The 20,618-nt window shown below is 48.7% G+C and overlaps 1 protein-coding gene across 1 annotated transcript; it reads right to left on the bottom strand.

Moving 5' to 3' along the window:
- Nucleotides 1-743: 743 nt before the first annotated feature.
- LOC120950279 (uncharacterized) lies at nucleotides 744-19,713 on the bottom strand. Its single transcript, XM_040368189.2, has 5 exons — nucleotides 18,779-19,713; nucleotides 12,743-12,931; nucleotides 11,214-11,725; nucleotides 9,184-9,641; nucleotides 744-9,090 (listed from the first exon to the last, which is right to left on the bottom strand). The coding sequence occupies exons 1-5, from the start codon at nucleotides 18,819-18,821 to the stop codon at nucleotides 5,856-5,858; spliced, it is 4,437 nt and encodes a 1,478-aa protein (XP_040224123.2). The 5' UTR covers nucleotides 18,822-19,713; the 3' UTR covers nucleotides 744-5,855.
- Nucleotides 19,714-20,618: the final 905 nt, after the last annotated feature.

The raw sequence follows: 20,618 nt of genomic DNA, 5'->3' as shown, positions 1-20,618 counted from the left end.
GGTGTATATATAAGTATAAAAAAGAATCAAAACAGACAAAAAACAGTTACTTTCATATAATATGGAAAATATGTTCAGGTCATTTCTTATTGTTTCCTTCCTCTTCTTCTTCGTTTTCTTCGTTTTCGCACCCCGCCGGTCCGCCACTCATGGGACCATTATGGATCGAATCGTCTCCCCACCCACCCACTCGCGCACACAAAAGCCGCTAGGAACCCCCCCCCCCCCCCCCCCGGGAGGAAACAAAACGGTAAGCAAAATCGTGTCACACAATTATGGCATCTTCAACAACAATAGAGCGAAAAGAGTTCTTTTCTCGAAGGAGTGGAGTGTGCTCCAAAACAAACGCATTCGGACCGATTTTGCTTCCTGTCTCGCATTAACCGTCCGCCCCCCCCCCCCCCCCCCACCCACTGTACTAAACCACAACACTTGCTCGTTCCATGGACCTGTGTCTGTTTCCTCTCTTTTTCGTTCCTCTCCTCTCTAACTCTCTTCTTTTCGCTGCTTTCGCCTTATTAGAGTATAAGTAAATAGTGCTTTTTGCTTCCTTTGTTTGTATCTTCTTCTTTTTTTTCGTTTGTATGTGGATTTATTCCTTTCCATTGTGATTCTTTGTGTTTGTGTGTTTTATGGATGTTTTTCTTTGTGTTTAGTAGATTGATAGATTCATCACTTTAAGTTTTTCACATTTTTTTGTATTTATTTTCTCCTCTTTTTGTTTTGGTGTGTTTTTTCCTTTTTGCGTGTGTGTGTGAGTGTATGTATTTTCTCCCTACAAAAACATCACGCCACCCTCTTTCACTCCCTTACTTATACTGTGGGGTACCGTTTGGGAAAGTTTAGTGTGCTGTTTCTTTTCAAATTGTTTTCTTGTGTTGTGTTTTTTTTGTTTTATAATTCATAAAAATATATACTTCTCTCGTTTCTTTTTTTCTTTCTTTTTTCTCTTCTAGTGGTTTTGTTTCTTTTTTTTGTGTATCTTTCCTTTTCATTTTCATTTTCTTCCTGTTTGTTATTCTTGAGTGTTTTTTTCTTCTCTTCTTCGATTAACTTTCTTGGAGGGTTAGGCAGGGGGGAAATCCTAATAGTGATTACCCCCCCTTAACATTAAATGTTCAATGCTTTTCACGTCTTTCGTGTTTTTTTTGTTTGTTTTTGTTTTTTGTTTTTGTTTTTGTTTTTGTTTTTGTTTTTACTCCACTTACTGGGTTTGTGTTTGTGTATTGTACCATTGCGTTAGTTCTTTGCTTTGCGTTTGGCCTTTCCTGTATTCCTGAACCCCTTCTACACGACATAAGTTTTGGGGGGCTTTTTTTCTCCTTCCGTCTTGCTTGTCACTTATCACTCTTGATTTAAACAAAAAATCAAACCAACAAAAATAAACAAATGCTCGCAAAACATACATGTTGTTGTTTTCTTGCGTACCACCTTTCCTTTCTCCATATCTCACTCATCTTGGCTGTGTGGCTGTTGAGCGTTTTTCTTCTGCATTTCGCTTCATTGTTCGCCAACTTGTGTTTGTGGGTCATGTGATTTTTGTAGCTTTTCGTTGTTATTGTTGTTTGAGTACGATCTCCAAATGGTGTTTTCCTTGTGCATGTATAATTTCTCGTTACTTTCGTTTCTTTGACCAAACTAAAACAAACATAATTTCAATGTATATTACCGCACTAATATTACGCCAAAAATAGTTGTAACTTTGCTACCAATTATTATTTCTGCTAATCATTTTCTATTGTTTTAGCTACTCATCGTCTTTTCCTTTTCTCTTTCTAATTTCCCAAATTTTGCAACACTTCTTGTAACCTTATGTGTTTTTTTACTAGCAAAATAAAAACCAAAGCAAAACCCTATCAATTTTGTGTATTTTGTATACGCCCCCGCCCGTTCTACTTCATTTACTTTCCCCCAAACGAATCGCTGCCAATCACCCTTATCACGCATCACGAAATATTTACGGGGCCACACACCTTCCTCTTCATCGGTAGTTTTTTTTTTTGTTATGATTTTTGTAACACCATTTTCCATCTTCCTCTCTCACATTTCTCTCGTAGCTTTCTCTCCTGCTTTTGTGTTAAGACCAGTCTTTTGTGTTTTTTTTTCTTCATTTTTTTGCGACATAATACTTTTCTAAAGCAATGTCTCTGTAGCAAATGTTTTTGTGTGTTTTGTTGCTTCCTTTTGTTTTTGCACCTACTTGTTTTTGTTTCTTTTTGCCCTTTTTTGTTAAACTCAATAATCGCGCACGTTACTAGTAATACAAGCCAGAACAAAGAGCCATTTTGTTTGGTATGGTACAAGTATTCGCGTTGTTTGAATGTAGAAGCGCATGTTTAGGGGGAGTTTGTTTTCGCTTTGTAGGTTTGCTTATACTATTATTATCCAATGGGAGAAGATGAAATAGGAGACAGTGGGAGAATAGGATAAGAGGTTGTTGTATCCGGGCACGGGAGGGCTACTTAGATCGGCACACAGGCACACAAAAGATGGGAAGTGTAATTGGCCGTTCTGTTTACCACAACTGAACCACACAAACACCATTGTCCTGTATGTGCGTTTCTCCCGCCCCAGTCGTGTGCGTTCTGGCCCGCCTACTGCAACCGACCCGGTTGCAACGGAAGTACGGGGTAAAGGGGGTTGCTACGGGCTACTGATTTTCGTCTTCATGTAAGATTACTTCGTATATTGCTTCTTAATTGCTGCGAGTTAAACCTCGCACACACGTATGCTGCTCTTATTTTCACTCTTTCATTGATGGTGGTGTTTTTGGAGATGCTTCTTATTCTCCCTCTCTCACTCTATATCTCTCTCTCTCTCCCCGATCTTCTAAGTTCTCGTTCGTTAGAAACTTCTTAATACTAGAACGGCGTTGTTTGTGATAGGGAAAACAATAGTAGTATAAGCCCATTTAGGAAAAGGGAAAGCGAATGTTTTAGACGTTAAGATGAGGAAAAAACCAGTTATCTTAACAATTAATGATGTGAGTGAGTGAGTGAGTAAGTGTAAGTTACGGGGAGAGGAAGTGTTCGATTCTTCATCATCCACACTGGATGATAATTCACAAAAGAAGTGATTTAGAAAAAGAATTAAAAAAAAGGTTCAAATGCAAAATGCCGTTGCTGTTGGGGGTTTGGTTTACATTTTCATTTTAAAAAAATTCATTAGGGTAAAAAAACAATATATTTCTCACAAAAAATAACCTCACGCCTCCTGAGGGGTTTCAAGCTGCTAATAACATACAGCATCATTAGCAAAGCTTATGCAAATATCATCAACATGATGCTACCTTATACGCATCATTCCTTAGCTGGACGCTAAAAGTTCACAAACAACATCATTCAAACTTTTGTATCGCTTTTTTCCCGAAGAAAAATCAAGCACTTTTAAAGTTCTTCCCAACAACTTCACACTGCAAAAAAAAAATCGCTCATTTTTTGCGCGTTTCTTCCTTCGTTCCTTTTTTACTTTAACATTTAAAACAACAACAAAAAAGATGTACACTGTACAATAAAAAATAAAAAAAGAAAGAAAGAAAAGCACCCACACAGCGTTGCAGTACAACACGCATGGTCAAAACGGGTTGTACAACAGTGTTCTTTTTTAAAAATGTAGCAACATCTACCCAACAATGGAAGAGGAGAATGGTGAAGTTCGCGTACAGGAATTAACGGACACCTCTCTCCTTTTGCCGTCGATGTCAATATTGCGAGAGCATGTGCTTTCCCAATATTGTTTTTGTTTGTCGGGTTTCGGGCTTTCCCTGTTCCCTTTTCCCCTATTTCTGCCATGTTTTAGTGCCGCTTTTTTATGTTTTGTTCTTCTTAAGGATTACAACACTTCACTTCACTTGTCGTTCTCATCACTAGTCGACACTCTGCCTCTACTGCTCTCGTGTTGTCGCGTTCGCGGTATTCACATCCTCAAGGGCCTGTGCTCCCCGCGCTCACATAAAGAAGGTAGGTTCGTGGTTGTGTTCCTGCTGCGCCTCCCTCTCGCTCATCACATCACATCACCGCCCAGCGTGTATGTCTCTTGTAACTTCCCGCCCCCTGTGGCCATTACACTACACTGCTACTATGCGCCACACGCTACTACTTCCACACTACTTGCGAGAAGCTGGGGCACGCGCGTGCACAAGCAACGCATTGCTCCAAAAAAAAAGAGTAAAAATAAACCGACCGCTTCTTGCAGCCAACCGGTAGTCGCCCGACAGACAAACGGGAGAGATATGTGCGCAAACAAAAACAAACAAAAAATGGTTGCGCACCACTCTACATAGCGCGTCCTCTAAAGCTACGCAGCAGCGCCGACGGTTTCGTCTCGAAATACACGAATCACTCTGAGCGTAGCAACATCGTGCGCGTACCCCTGTTTTCAGCACAGGCGGAGAGGAGTGTGCAGAAGGAGGCGGCGGCTTTCGTTTTGAGTTTGTTTTGTTTTCTTCTCTCTCTCTCTCTCTCTCTCTCTCTCTCTCTCTCTCTCTCTCTCTCTCTCTCTCTCTCTCTTTCTCTTTTTGTTTTCGACAGTTTGGATGGTTCCTTTTCGAGTGTATGCGCGTTTGACAAAGTTTGCTCTTTTCGCTTTTCGTTTTTTTGTATAGTAATTTTCGACCACGATCTGGTAGACCCACCTACCTGGTAGGACCTTATCCAATGCTAACACTATATGGGGACGACGGACGCTTGCAACGCTAACCATTATTTCTACAACCCCTAGGGCACTGCCCGCATTCGACTGCACAACTGGAGCAACATCCCTTGTTTTATCGTGTCGTTCGTTCGAATGATATTTACTAACAACTACTATACTCTCAGGTATATTTTAGTATACGCTTGCGAGAGCAAACCAAAAACAAAACAATATAAGGGGGGAAAAATAGTCCACAGATACGCGTATGTATTTTTCGTATTCCAATTCGATTCAATTTCCAAATTCAAACAATTCCCGTAATCGCAGTATTTTGCTTTTTTCCTTTACTCTCTGCAAATATTCCACCAATTTTGTGTGATAGTTTCCAGTACAAATTGATACGCGAGGAGAAAACAAGAATTTTGTTTAAAAAAAGTGTAAAGTACAAAAAAAAAGATTAAATACAAAAGTATCGATGCTTGGCCTGTGTGCGTGGTGTGTACAAATACAGGTAAAGATATCACGATGTCCTCTAATATCTATCCTGTTTACAATATTATTCCCGACTGTGCTCTTTGCTTCGCTTCCCTTTATTGCATTATCGAAATCTCAGCACAATAGAAGCTTTTCTCTCCTCTCGCTACACTACACTACACACACACTCCCACATTCTTCCACTCTTCCTTCAAACGAACCCACAATAACGTTTTTTCTCTCTCCATCTCTCTCTCTCTCTTTACGGTAAATAGTTACTCTATCCGTATAGCATCAAAGATTTTGTGTCAGTCTGAAACCCAATTAAGATGGTTGGGATGACCTAAAGACGTAGTTAAACAATCTAAACATTATACATCCGATCCTATCGGTTGGTTCACACAATGGGATCTTCCAAAATTTATTTGCACAATCAAATTGTACGCCGCATTCCAAAACAGAATGCCAGTTGACAAAAACAAAGCATGCGGCGGGTTGGGGCAAGGTGCACTCTGCAAGGCATGCATCAAATCAAACCGGTTCAGTAACGCGCCAGCGACGGTGGGAGAAGAAAAGAGTGAACAAAGTCGGGAAACAAAGCATGTCTCCACATTCGTTCATCTTTCCCTGCTCCGCCGTCCACTGTCGTTTGCAGGCTGATGGTTAAAAAAGCAAGAAGTAGAAAACGGGACGACAGTGATGGCGAATCGTCCCCCGGGGAGCACACGTACATCCCTCTCCCCCTCCTCCTAGCCACTGTGCGTAGTAATGGTTAGCGTTGGCGTCGTCGTAACGCCGGTCGTGCCGACCCTACCATTGCGCGGATAGTACGGATAGTATCCTTCTGCATCATGGCGCGCGGCCGCAAAGATTGGGCAGCCTCCTACTCCCACCTCCTCGTCGCTGCGCTGCTCCGGAGAGGACAGTGGCGACGGTTCCTCCTCCCGCTGCTGGTGGCCGTTGGTGGTGCACTCCTCAAACTCGCCGCCCGACGAAGGGACCATCTTCACCGTGGCGGGCATGATGGCCAGTGGTGGTGGTGGCGGCGCCGGCGATGCCTTACCGATCGTGACCGGCAGACAGAGGCTGCGCGACTTGAGCGACAGGCGGCGCTGCATTAGCAAGCTTTCGTTCGGTGGCGAAAGCCCGACCGGCAGCCCGTCGGCCATCGCTAGCTCGGCAAGGATGCCCGAGCCGCCGGTGCCGCCGAACCCGGCCACCGTAGTGGTGGCTATGTTGCCACTGATGATGCTGTTGCCACTGTGGCTGCTGGTGTTGCTGCTCGAGCTGCTGCTGTAAACGCCCTCGTCGATGTTGTCGATTGCATCCTGCTGCTGCTGCAGCTTCTGCTGCTGCTGTTGCTGCTGCTCCGTCTCGTCGTTGCGCCGCGGTATCAGGTGGAACGGAGGTTCCTCCAGCATTGCCTCTTCGCCCTCGTCGGCCGGTTGGTAGTGATCGCCACCGTTCAGGTTCAGGCCCTCGAAGCCACCGACCATCATCGACTGGTAGCCGTAGTTGCGCGTTTCCCGCTTGAGGGCGCTCAGGATCGTGGTCGAGTTAGAATGATAAAGCTTATATCTATTCATAGTATTTGTAGTTGGATCACAGTTAACATTACTCCTACTCTGCTGCTGCTGCTGCTGCTGCTGCGACTGTTGCGGTGGAGACGCCCGCTGCATTGGTAGTGATGATTGCTGCTGACCAGCGCTGGCGCGTCTCGGACCGGCCGCCGCTCCTTTCATGCCGGCACCGTCGACCGCATCGATCATCAGACTCTGCGTGGGGCGTCGCATCCCACCGTAGGACGATGGTGAAGCATAGCGTTGATTTTGGTACTGCTGATGCTGCTGGTGATGATGCTGCACCACCACCGCACGATATGGCATCGATTTTTGCTGCTGTTGGCCGCCCTGACCATTGCCAGCACCGTAATGATGATTATTGTTGCTGCTGTTGTAATGTCCCATACCACCACCATCGCCTCCCCGTCCGGTGCCATTGTGATAGTAATGGTTCGAGCCATTATTATTGTTCACTCCTGCGTAGTGATGGTACTGATGGTTCTGCTGCTGCTGCTGCTGCTGCTGCTGATGGTGGTACTGACTTGGATGGCCACTGGTGTTGCCCCCGTTCATCCTTGCCGGATGATGACTACTTCCTCCGCTGCTACTAACGCTGCTAGTATTATTATTAACATTATTATTGGTTCCTCCGCGATTGTACTGATGGTGATTAAAGTTATTCGGGTTGGTGGTGATCTTCCCGTTGCCGTAGTGTGACTGCGACGCAGTCAGCATGCCGCCACCCTCGCCATTGCTGCTGCTATTGTTGTTGCCATTGTGGTACCGATGGTAGATTTCCGCCTCGTCGCCGGTTCCGGCCGCGTCACCGTACCGGTGCTGATTGCTTCCGTACGCCGGCGACGGTTGGGCACGCCAGGACGTCAGCGAAGCCGACGACGACGACGACGAACCGTTATTAGGATGGTGGCTGTACGGATAGTGCTGCTGCTGCTGCGACGAATGGCGCTGCTGCTTCGCCATCATGCCCGATCGGCCCTCGAAGCCACCATCGAATGGTTCGTTATTGGTGGCGCCTGCTCGCACGATGCGTCCGTACCGAGGCGCAATACTGCTGCCATTGCTGTAGTTATGGTTGCCGTGGCTGTTACCGTAGTGGCCGCCGTGCGACCCGGCGTGGTGATGGCCGGATCCATTCTGCTGCCGGTAGGACCCCGTCGACGACATCGGTGGATGCGAGTGGTGGTTGCTGCTGTGATGATGGTGATAGTTACTGTAATGCACATTGTTGTGATGATGGTGATGGTGTTGGTGGTGCTGCGGGTGTGAGTGGTAGTGACCGCTGCGGCCGCCCTTGTAGCTCGACCCGAAGCCCGAGCTACCGTACTTGTAGCCGTGCGCGTGCTGGCTGCGACTGTTGTACTCGTACGAGGAAGGACTTTGCTGGTGCTGCTGCTGCTCGCCCCGGTACCGCCAGTTCGACTCGGGCGGAATATCCCAACCGTTGCTGGCCTTCCTCGGGCCGCCGGTTGCCTTCGAGCCGACGATACTGCGCACCGGGGAGGAGAGCGTGGACGATTGTGGAGACAATTCCACCACTACCACCTCCTTCGCCTTCTCCAGCTCCTTCTCCGGCGCTTCATCCGCACGAGCCTCGGCCACGGCTTTACCACCAGTCAGTACAGAATCATCATCATCACGTGCGCCACCGCCGGCAGCATTGTTTTTCGGTGGATCAGAACTTTGCAATTCTTTGTCACTCGTATTCTCCTGCTGCGGAAAATCCTTCCGCTCCGCTTCGCCGCCGCTACCAACAATACTGCCCCGTTCATCGGATCCGCTGCGGCCCGCGGCAATAGTATTGCTGGAGAAGGTGCAATCACCCTCGCTTCCGGAAGACGTACTGTTCACAACTATTTCGATAGTTGCAGCTCCCACCGCCACATCGGCGTTACCGGCGGCAACGGGGGCAATCGTGATGGTCGGCACCTTTACTCCGGCCGCCGCCGCTACCATGTTCTGGCTATCGATGGAAACGTTTTGGTAGCTACCTCTGATAAGCTCCTTCTTCTTCTCCTCATCCTTTTCCCATTCCTTTCCCGTCTCAACGTGGTTTGTGGTCATTGGTTGTATTCCCATCCCTTCGTCCCGTTCCTTACACAGTTCATCTTCATCACAGACTCCATTAGGTTCTTCCGTTCGCGGCACAAACGGTTTCACAACATCACTGCTGCTGCTGCTGCTGTTCGGCGGCTGTGCGTTCCCTGTCTCAACCACCAGCGTCGGTAGCACGGTCTCGGTGGGCTTTGCCGCCGGCTCCACACTGCCATTGTACGACGGTTGATAGATGTTGGGACGCTCCTTCGCCATATAGTCGTAGCGCATGGAAAAGTGCTGCATGATGACGCGCTTGACCGCCATGGCCGATTCGGCAAAGTGGGACAACTCGAGCGCAGATTGGTTTCTACGGAGGCGAAAGAGAGAACGAGAAAAGAAACATCGATTACAAACACATTCCACACAACAGTGCGCCACAACGATCGTCGGTTGGGCTTACCGTCGAATTACACCAGGCGTCTTCAGCACCCGGCGGCGCTGCTTCTCCTTGTTCGCCTTCGAGTTGATACCACCGACCGCACACTCCGTATCGTCGCTGATGCGAATCCACGGATGGTTCAGGACGGCCGTGGCGCTCAGGCGCTTCGGCGCCTCCTTCACCAGCAGCCCCCGGATCAGGTCCTTCGCCTCCTCGCTCACGTCCTGCCACTCGCTGTCCGGGAAGCAGTACCGGCCCTCCTGGATCGACTCGAACAGCAGCTCCTGGCAGGTGCGACAGTTCTCGCCCCGGTTCCAGCCGCAGTCCTGCTCGCAGTTGCCCGAGAAGGGCGGATAGCCGCACAGCAGTATGTACGCGATCACGCCCAGCGACCACAGGTCGCATCGTTTGTCGTAGTAGTTCGACTCACCGACGAACAGATCGACAACTTCCGGTGCCATAAATTCGGCACTACCGACCTATGGGAAAAAGGAAGGAGAAAACGAGAGCGGAGCATTAGTGATGATTTCACTTTCTTGTGCGCACGGGGGAAGAAATACCAAGAGGCAGTCGATACGAATGTTCAACGGCAGGAGGAGAGGCTTACAATGTGCTCCCTCTCTTCCTCTCCACTGCACACGCTAAAAAAGGGAATAATAATCCTTCCAACATTCCGACCATCGCTCTTCCTTATCAACAACTGTCAGCAGGGTCCCTCCTCTTTCCCTCTTATCGATAGCCCATGGAGAGGTCAAGTTGTCAGTAATTCGCGCACCTAGTGAAGGTTTTAAACTATTTCCCCCGGTGTGAGCAAACAACCACTTCACACACACTGATCGTTTCCTCCCAGGCGGGACCATCCATTACATAGTTTCGCCGACATCTTCGCGACGTTACTGCATCGATACAATGTCGCCTAAATCGCAAATCAGCGTTCAACGCCGGGTGAGCGGGGTTCGTATGAAGGTGAAACTGAACACTACTACACACAGCCGCAGTAGTTGGCCACAGGAACTCGGCAGACAAACATGTTTGCCTTGTTACTTATCTACTCACGCCACACCGTCGCAGTTAATATCCCTGCCGTGTTAATTGCAACCGTGCTAATATGTGTACACACACTGTATACGTTAAATTTTAAACAAAGAACAAATATTTAAAGCCAAAACAGGAAAGGTGGGCTATTCTCTTCGTTGCGATTTGTACAGAATGCGAGAAAGTAGCAACTGTTTCTATCCCAAAGTTACAAACATAAACAAAAAGAGCCACAGCAAGGGCTTGGAATGTCTTGGTTCAATCTTCCCACCGTGCCGGCTTCTTCTCCCGAGTCCATCGAGACGGAACATAGCCAAGGAACACAAATCAATTACCACCCACCCAGCCCATATGCCTGCCTCTTATCGCGATGAGGCAGCAAATGTGCGCACAAGGGGGGTGGAGGTTGTTTGGGTCGCGATACCCAAAAGGCACATCAAATGGGACCAATGCCGTTTTATCTTTACCCCCAACACAACAACATCAAAAGCAGAACAGCACAACGCAACGTGGTGTCCAATTTCATTACGTTTCACAATAGTAGATTAAGAAGGAAAGGAAGCAAACTTGAAGGAAGCAAGCACGCGAAAAAAATGCACCACCCGTGTGCGGTGGGAGGTGATAGAGCCCCCCTCCGACCGCGGGAGCTTCCCGCGGATGGGTTTATAGTACGAATGTTGACCCATAAAATCAAAATATAGACATACGTGAGGGGTGGAAAAAAAACAACAAAAACAAGGTAACCTTAGTCATGTCTTATCACCGCGCTACCATCGGTAGCAATCAGCCGTCCCAGCTGGGAGAACGATGACCAACCAGAAGAAGAAGAAGCCGCAGAAAGGGGAAGTGCAACAACAAAAACAACAACAAGCGAAAAAAAAGTTGCCTTCCCGGCGATAAGTGACTACGAAAACAACAACACGGGATGATGGTACTGCGCGCACTCCCCCGCTCCCATTTTGTACCACCACCACCATCACGGTTAATTTCTCCCCCCGTTCACTGCACTGGCTTACCGGTGTTAAAAGCTGCGGCGTGGCGTTCGGCGACGAGATGTTGGTGGTAAACTTGATCCCGGAGCCGAGATCGAAGTCGCAGATCTTGATCGGGCACAGCTTGTCCGGATAGACGCACAGGATGTTCTCCGGCTTGAGGTCCCGGTGGGCGATGCCCTTCTTGTGCAGAAAGTCCAGCCCGGACGCGATCTCCTTGATGATCTGCGCCGCATCGTACTCGGAGAAGCAGACGTTCTCCTGGATGCGGGTCAGCAGCGGCCCGCCGTTGATCTTCTCGAACACTAGATAGAACTTTTCGTCATCCTCGAAAAACTCTAACAGCTGCAAGATGTTCGGGTGCCCCTGGCAGTGGTGAAACGTTTCCACCTCGCGGAAGACGCGGCCGCGCGCGTGCCCCGGTATTTTGTCGATGATCTTCACCGCGTACTCCAGCTCGGTGTAGATGTTGATGCACGTCTGGACCGACGCGTACGCACCCTCGCCCAGCACCTCGCCAGTCAGCTTGTACAGCTCTGCGTGGGGAGAGGAAAGAGCAGGGGATCGATACGGGAGCAGGTTAGCGATGGGAATACGGTTTTTGATTTGCCGGCCCGGGGGAAAAATGGGAGGACGCTCATTCCCCGTTACAGCCTCTATGTTGTTTTGTATCTAACGCAATTGCCGCCAAAGCTGTTAAATGTTATCATCATCACCGGCCATATTACAGTTCGCTACTCTATTGTGTTCGCTTGATTGCAGATCATCAATCGTAGTCGTACATGCGCGTTTGTGCCTATCTGTGTGTGTGTGTGTGTGTGTGTGTGTGTGTGTGTGTGTGTGTGTGTGTGTGTGTGTGTGTGTGTGTGTGTGTGTGTGTGTGTGTGTGTGTGTGTGTGTGTGTGTGTGTGTGTGTGTGTGTGTGTGTGTGTGTGTGTGTGTGTGTGTGTGTGTGTGTGTGTGTGTGTGTGTGTGTGTGTGTGTGTGTGTGTGTGTGTTCAAGTGGGATGATAGATGCACGCAAGCGAAAGGAATCCAATCAACCTGGCTGGCCGTGAGGGGTGGTTGGCCGGTTAGTAGGGCAATGCGTTTTGCGAGTAAACTACAAACAACCGACACAAACAGAAACACACACACACACACCGGCACGCATACATACGACATAGAGACTGCACACTGCACTTTTCCACCACCACGATCACCACCACCACCCGCCGCCAGAGACAAATGTGGTGCGCCCACATTGCGAAAGAATTCTTCTCACTTGGAGCGGCCACAGAGCGGCGCTAAAGCGGTGGGTGCGCTCTTGCTGCCGCTAAAGCCGATTTAGCAAATCCGATCTTTTAAACGATGCACCCGAATCGACCAACACAACGCGTTAGCGAAGGAGGAGGGGTGTACGTGTGAGTACAGTAGTAAGAACCGTTTAACGATAATTGTGCATCAGGTGTTGCGGCGGGGTGTGGTGATGACGGTAGTGGCGGCGGTGTTGGTCGGAGCAGCCCCATGCACCGGTAGGCACGGTACGAAGCGCGGTGTGTGGCTTCATTTACCTTGAAAACATGACGACTGCATCGATGAGCTGGTGCGTTTCTTTCGGCGCCGCTTGCGCTTCATCTCCTCCTTGTGCCGGTTGAAGTCGGCCTGCCGTTCGGCTTCGGATAGCATGCGTGCCTCGGTGGACTCGTTGCCCGACACCTCCTCGCTGCTGTACCGTGCGACATCGGTTTTGCGGGTTGGATCTAAAACAAAAAAAAGAACATACGAGAAAGAGAGAGAAGGATTTTTTAGTACGGGGTTAATTGTTTGAAGTCTTTTTGCTGGCTGTATTGTTTAGTGGTGGGAGTTCGGAATAGGACCTACCCAATTCCGATTCCATGTTCGAAATCAATTCCGGAGCTAATTCCGATGCTGATACCGGAGTTGACCCAGGAGCCGATTCCGGAATCGAAATCGATTCCAGCATTGGCATCGATTCGATTCGATTGGTATCGGAAGTAGGATTGACTCCAGAAATGGAATTAGCTCCGGAACGAAAATCAGTTCTTGCTTTGAAGTAAGAAGTTTCAGAAGCGAAATCAGTCCTAGAATCTCCATGAGATGTGATCGTTTAGAAGTAAATTTTGATTCTCTGTGGCTAATACTTAGCATCATTGCACCCAGAAGACTATTCCTATGAAAATGCCGAAACCGACTCCATTTCGAAGACAATTCTGATTTAGGAGCCGATTCCGATGCCGGAATCGATTCCGGAGCCGATTTCGGATTTGATTCCGGAAACTGATTCTGGACCTACTATCCGGAATCAATTCCAGAAAACTTCGGAGTTAGCCGGAGTCGATTCCGACGAAATCCTTATTTTTCCCATCACTAGTATGGTGCATTATCCCTGGAGAACGCGATATAACAGTTAATCGTTCAAAGTAAGTATAACAAATTGTTTTAATAGTGGAAATTGAAGAACTGTAAACGACGCACGCCAGAGCTCTGGTGGGCTAGAAATTGCGTTTTTTTCTTTAATTACTGAGAATAAAACGTTCCAATGAAATTGAATGTAAGAATCAGTTTCATTACAGCAGTAGAAGCACTTTCAAATGTCTGCGAAAATTGCATCATTTCTGTGGCCCGTTGTGTGTGTGTGTCAGCCATCGCAATTAGACGGGCAAATCCAATCACTCAGCCTACTGTGTGTATGGGGGTAAAATAATGACCAAAGCTTCCGTCTACTGTCAAAGCCCGCCGCCGTTGCAGTGCGCCCCAATTAAACCAACACTTGGCTACATTGCAATGAAAACAACAACAACAAAATCATCTCCTTACACCTTCAAAAGTGTCACTGTCTCCTCCCCACAATGCAATGTCCCAGGCAACTCCCACACACACAATTCAGAATGAGTGGTGGCAGAAAAGTTTCTTTTTCCGGATTTGGTTACTCATTTTGCACAAACCAAAAGCAACGATGACGCTGAAGATGATGATGATGATGATGATGAAACAGAAAACACCACGCGGTACACAACATCTCACCGTTACGGGTGAATATGAGGAAATTTCATCCGTTTGTCCATCATCAACAGGAGGGGACAGGAAGCAAAGAAAGTTACCACTCCCTCTCCTCTTGCTCTTCTACCCCTTTCTTCCGGGTTCTTTTGTTCCCTCCCAGCACACGTTCGCCTGCTTCGCGAGAGTATCGCGTCGAAGTTACCGGCGGCAGATCCTTTTTAACGGTTTAAGATGCCTACTGCGACGACGACGATCAACAAGGAAGATATATCGGTCGAGTTATTTATGCACCGCGTTGTTGTTGTTGTTGTTGTTGTCGTTGTGGTATGGTCGAGTTGTGTCGTCTCCGTTTGTGTTGCTGCGAGCCGGCGGCAACAAAAACGTGCTACAAATATATTTGGCCACAACAGTCGACCCATGGCACATCCTCTCCCTCGGTGTGCTGTACTCTTACTCTCTCTGTCCTCTCTCCATCTCTCCCTCACCCATCACCATTCGATCCGATATCCCGTGCTTGTTGGGAAAAGACGTTGACGATCGGTGTGTGTCAGATAGATAGAGAGATCCGTTGTCCGCGCGTTGTGGGAAGACGTCATTTCTGTGATGTGGTGTTTATTTTGTTTGTTTGATCTTTTTTTTTTCTTCTTTTAATTATGTTTCCCCCTCCACTCTGGTGGGGGTGTGGGGTGGACAATTTTTACCTCCCTCACTCTGGTTGGTTGTTGGTTGTTATCTCTAGCACCCGAACCGTTGAACCGGTACGAACAACAACCGTGCACCTCCCCCTTCCTCTTTTGCGTTTTTGCGAAGGTCGTCGCTATAAGAGGGAGGGGGGGGGGGGGGGAGCTGGCTTGTTCGTCTTTCGGGCGGAACCGTCTAATACTACAGCAGAAACAACAAAAAACAGAGCACACACAACGTGCTTTTTCCAACGCGATGAAGGAAATAGCAATGGACAAAACACGATAGATCGGATCTGGGTTTTTTTCACTTCTTTTTACATTCACGACAGACACACAAAAACCTGTCGTAAGTGGTCCGATGGCAATTTCATGTCAAAGAAAGAGCAAAACTGCGGTGTAAGTAAGACCGAAACCCGTGAGAATCACAGTCCCGCACGAATGATACATGTGCAATATTTACTTGTTTATGCCATGTAATACGCACCACCAATAACGCAAAACATTCACGTTGAAGCAGGGATTGCACGTGGGATTGCCTTCCCCTACCACTTTTACATCATCCAAAAGGTGTCACATTGAGTTGTGTTTGTACAGAATGGTTTTCGGTATGCTAGTTTAACCTGAGACATCTAAATTCAAGGGTAAAAAATGCCACAAAATAGTCCCTTTTACTTTCATTACAAACTGTACTACACTCGTTGCATTCGAAGGACGCCGATAGCACGCACTCCGACAACGACTACCAACCGCAATGCAAAGGAAAGGTGAAAATCAAGTCGCAAGTTGGTCGGTCGCCTTGTCGTGCCGTTTTGGAGAGATAGTAAGAAGAAGTAAAGAAAAAAAGCTGGCGTAAATTCGTGCATCAAAACAACAAACATCAATGGGTACCGGAAGTGCAGGGCAGGGGAGGGGATGTGGTGGCGGTACCGTGTTTTGTTGTTGTTGTTATTTTGACGTTTGGCAACGCGGCGAGAGCGTCGCCGTCATCGCCGTAACCAAAAAGCAACCTATCGGGAGAGCTGAGAACTGATTAATTCGAATGGGGCTTAAAATGGCCCACACAAAAACAAGCATAAATCGCGCCCTACAATGTTTCTTCCCCCTCCCCCCTTTCACCAGCATTGTCCATTTGCCGGCAGTGCGGCTTTGGCAGATTCGGCCAGAAACGAGATACGCAAAAGCGAATGACATTCAAGTGTGTGAGGCGCTTGCGGGAGAAGCGCGAACAGTAGGCGATGGTGGCGGCGCCCGCTGACGTCCAAGACGGGGAGGAAATAGGCAACAATGTACTGCGCTGTAATCTTGGGCGATAGAAGAAGATGGCCCCAACGGAAAAGAGAGTGGAGCAGATTTCAATTATTAAACACATTCAGAAGAGGTTCTGGGACCACATTGCCGCTGCTGCAGCACATTCAATCGCGGGCACTACCGCCCCACCGCCCTGTAGCAGCAGCACCGGGGGTAGTAGCAAAACATCGTGGCAAAACCTATTGCGTGTTAAATTTGGCGATTCGACGACGACGTTGATGAGATTCGAACGGGTCTCGTCGTCACACACCACATCTCGCCGCAGCGCGCACACACTGAACGGCGGCGGTGCGAGTGTGTGTGTATTCTCGTCGCACGCAAACAGGCACGCTGGTATGCGTTGTTGTGTACAGACGCAGCAGCGAACGTCGAACCGCGGTGCCTCTGTGTATGTGTGTGTCTGTGTGTTTATAAACTCACGCCACATACAACGAAACGGCGAACCGTTGCCCATTCACCGGGGGGATCGTACCATATCTACCCCTTTCACCCTTCGCACCCCTCCTTACCCTAACAAAACCAAACGCGTTCGGTATGTTCCGTTCTTCTTCATCACAAAAACATCCACCAAAACCCTTAGAAAGGCGAAGGGAACGGGGCGGGCCAGAGGGTGCGGACTACGTGAGCAGCTGCTACTTGAATGTGTGCGTAGCTCGCGATCGGTACATACACACAGACCCGAGAGTCTGTTGACGTTGACTACGCACCCTTCATAGACACGCACACACTCGCAGCCGTTGGCAGATGTGTTGTATGTGCACACCACACCACTGTGCGCGGCGCACCAACGAAGAGTTTGTGAGCGCAAAAGCGGTGAGTGCGTGCGGAAGTGCGGTGTGGCGAATGGAGCGCGGCGAGCGTTAGAGAGGTGAGTGAGAGCCAGAGAGAGAGAGAGAGCGAGAGCCAGTCGGTAGAACGCTCAGTAGCGCAGGCCGAAAAGAGACCGACAGAGAAAAACAGGCCACCGCAGCGCCACACACCAAAAACAACAAAAAGTGCATACGTGCGCACCGAAACGCAATATTCTAGAGAGCCAACGGTTTCGAATTTTAGCTTTTTTATTACCGGACCCTTTTCCCTTCTGCCATTCATTCCTGGGAACGGAATAATTGTCCCTTTTTTGGATGGTTGTACAGCAGTCCTGCTTTGAAGGGGTTTTTTTCTTGAATCGGCCAAGAAAAAGTGGCTAACCTGCAAATGATGATGTGTAGTGGTGGTGCGCGGCGGTGTGTTCCATCGTCCACACACGGTGATGTGGATGCACAACACACACATACCATTTTTTTGTGTTGTAGGTTCAAACACACATTCACACAGCCTCCGTCGAATGAGGAATCGCTGCCGAATCGGACGATGGCGAGATGAAAAGGGCCTTTTTTCTCGGATTGCTAAGGATCAAAATGAGGACATTTTTGACATTTTTGTTGAATAATTCTCAGCGTCAGCTTTCTTTCCGAAGCAAGTTCGTTTTGGCTTCTTATCGAAAGGAATACAAAAACCTGCGCGGCCCTGTTTTCTGACTCTTTTTTTAGTTAGCAGTGTTGCACTGCCAATGCTCTCCTCCTCCTCCTTGCCCCTGTACTCTCTTCCACTGTTTTGGCAACAAGTATTGACTGTGCCACCTTTTCAAAACATTGCTTATGAGACGCCATCCGCAGGTATTAAGGAGTTACACAGGCCATTGCTAGGCAGCAGGCAGTAGTAGCCTTTGCAAAAGGGGCGTCGGAGAAAAGAGAGACGTCAAAAGCGTTCGCCGTTTCTTGGCTCTAAGGTGCACAGACACACACACATTTGGCATAGGATTTTGCATGCGGTACCCCCACACGCAAGGGGCAGGGAGCGGGGGTCAGCCGCAGGTTGAACCGTGAATGGACGAACGAAGGAAATATATTCCAGAATGTCGTTCGAAAGTCGAATACAAATCAAGTGGCCAGAGCACACACACGCTGGGACTCGCACCGCCGCCACACCACCATCGCCGCCAACCACGCTCCATGCCATGGCCTGGCTCTGTGTGTGCCCGTAAAAAACATGTTCTTTCCGCTCCACAGCTCGATGAGCAGCACCAGCCGTGTGCGCTGGTGTGTGTAAACGCCATCATGCTGCTCTTCTTTCTTCCCACAAGGCGGGTGCGATCTGTGTTTGTGATCTTTTTGACGCACACACACACTGCTGCTGCGCCTCTTTCTCTCCCGTTTTCTTTGCACCACCCGCATTACCCCCCCCCCCCCCCCACCCCCCTTGCGTGGTGCATCTAACGACGATGGTTCGACTAGCGCGAAGTCAACGTCTAAACAAGCTCCCCACCTCCGCCGCTGCGCTTATGTGGTGAACGAATATATGCACACCCGTGTCCTTGCTCCTTTGGGGCGCACTGTTTTCATCCTTGCCGGGTGTTCCGTGTTGTCGTCTTGCCAGCACCGAAAATGCCGGTAGCACCTGCGTACTGCGCATCGCCGTGTTTTTGCTCCTTTCGCCATCGACACCACACCAGAGAGGAAAAAGAAAACTGAGGTGGTGGTGGTGATGGAGAAGCGCGAGCGCGTTCAGCCAGTCACGTAGGACCTACGAAAAAAAGGGAAAACACACACTCACCGGAATTCACGTCGCAACACTCCTCCACAATGCGTTCTACCATGGTGCTGCTGCTGCTGCTGCTACTCTATCTCGGGAGTGCCGGATATCGTCGCTCTAGCGGCTGGTGCTGGTGGCGGTGGTTTGGGCCAAATCTGCGACGCAACAGTGCAGATCCCTGCTGTCGGGGGCCGTTAGTCGACGGACGCTCCACTATATCGCTCCACTGATGCCACCTCGGAACCGTCGATGCGAACCGACGATGGTCGAGGCTGCGGCTGCTACCGATGGATGGGTTGTGAACACGACAGCTTCCCGATGCTAGGAAACTGTGCTGCGCTTTCGACAGGATCGAGACCCCCCGTCGTCGATTCGGGCAAGCGTAAATAGCCAATTTTATCAACGCACGTACGCACACATGGACGCGTCCGTGCTGCTGCTGCTGCTGCTCGACGAGATGGCGACGCACACTGGGTGACAGAACGGAGTGGCTGCTTGCCTGCTGACGGCGTGACGACGAGGCTTGCAATCGGCCAAAACGGGCAATGGCGCACTGGTGGCTGGCTGGTGTGTCGATTTGGGGATTTGGTGAGTGTGGTTAGGCAGGTAAATTGGAAAAGGTGGCTTTTCACCCGGTTCCAAACACATACACCACACACGGAGACACGCGCACACAGACACACACACGCACGCACGCACAAACACGGTACTATCCCGAAAAAAAGCGAAAAAACGCTGCGCAAACGGCGGCCTGGGGGGACTTTTCTTTTCACTCCGAGACGGGACTTTCACGCTGCCGTGGAAAACGGAGTACGATGATGAAAATGGTGTTTCAAATAAACACTGTACAGCGGACACACTGGCCGATTTTGCTCTCCTCTGACTAGCTAGCTACCCATCACGATCCATCACTTACAAAAGCAAAACCAAAACAAAGCAAGGCAGCGCTGCTTCCGCAGAGAGGAAACGTACGATGGCAGTCGAGCGCGTTTGACAGTCGGCGCACGCACAACCGTCTCGGCGGCATCGATCAATGGACAAAAGATGGGAAGCGCCTTTTATCATATTTTATTTCCCGTTTCTCGGCAACGTGGCTATGAGAACGAAAGCTTGAGATCGTTCTCGATTGTTTAATGTGAGATCTTTGTCTCGCTCTCAAGTGCGGATTACTGAGCGTCAACTGCATGATTTGGCATTTTCCAAAGACTTCCGAAGAATAGAACGAAATTATCTTTCTATCTCGATCTATTAGCTTGAGAGTCAGCTGGATAGAACAAGAAAGCATGTTGATTTTATTCCTTGGGTTCTCTTTCTTTTTTATAAAACTTTATGTCAGGAAATGATGTTACTGTACGTCAAAAATACAATGTTTTGATTCTGTCGGATCGTCGCATCCGATTTTATCTGTCAATGTTATTATGTAGGTTATGTAGAAATAACTTTTTTTTATAATGGTTAAACCATTCAAATCTTTCATATACAGTGGAGCACCGTTTATCCGGGTACCTTTTATCCGGCTATCCGTTTATTCGTACTGTTGAGAAATGACAGTTCAATACAAAGGGGACATTGCATTCTGAGGAGGATATTGGAAAAAGGTCATTGAAAACCCAAGTGCCACAAATCCACTAAACGACCACTAAACGGCTTCTAAACGACTCAAGCACTCTACCTAAACGGAATATAGAAAGACTTCGTTTAGCAGACGGCAAACGACTCATGCATTCTAAAAATAGCAAAAAAGCTGGTGGCGCTCTCTGTTGGTGGGATACCCCAACCAGTTGAGCTTCATCGCTTGGAGGAGAGCTTTCTCATTTCCTCTGTACTGTTGTATGGTTTCGCATTGAAGTTATGCATCGCT

This window comes from Anopheles coluzzii, chromosome 2 (genome assembly GCF_943734685.1).
Source record: "Anopheles coluzzii chromosome 2, AcolN3, whole genome shotgun sequence".
Taxonomy (NCBI): Eukaryota; Metazoa; Arthropoda; class Insecta; order Diptera; family Culicidae; genus Anopheles; species Anopheles coluzzii.
Note: the sequence above shows the minus strand (reverse complement) of the source record. Positions and strands in the feature narration are given on the sequence as shown.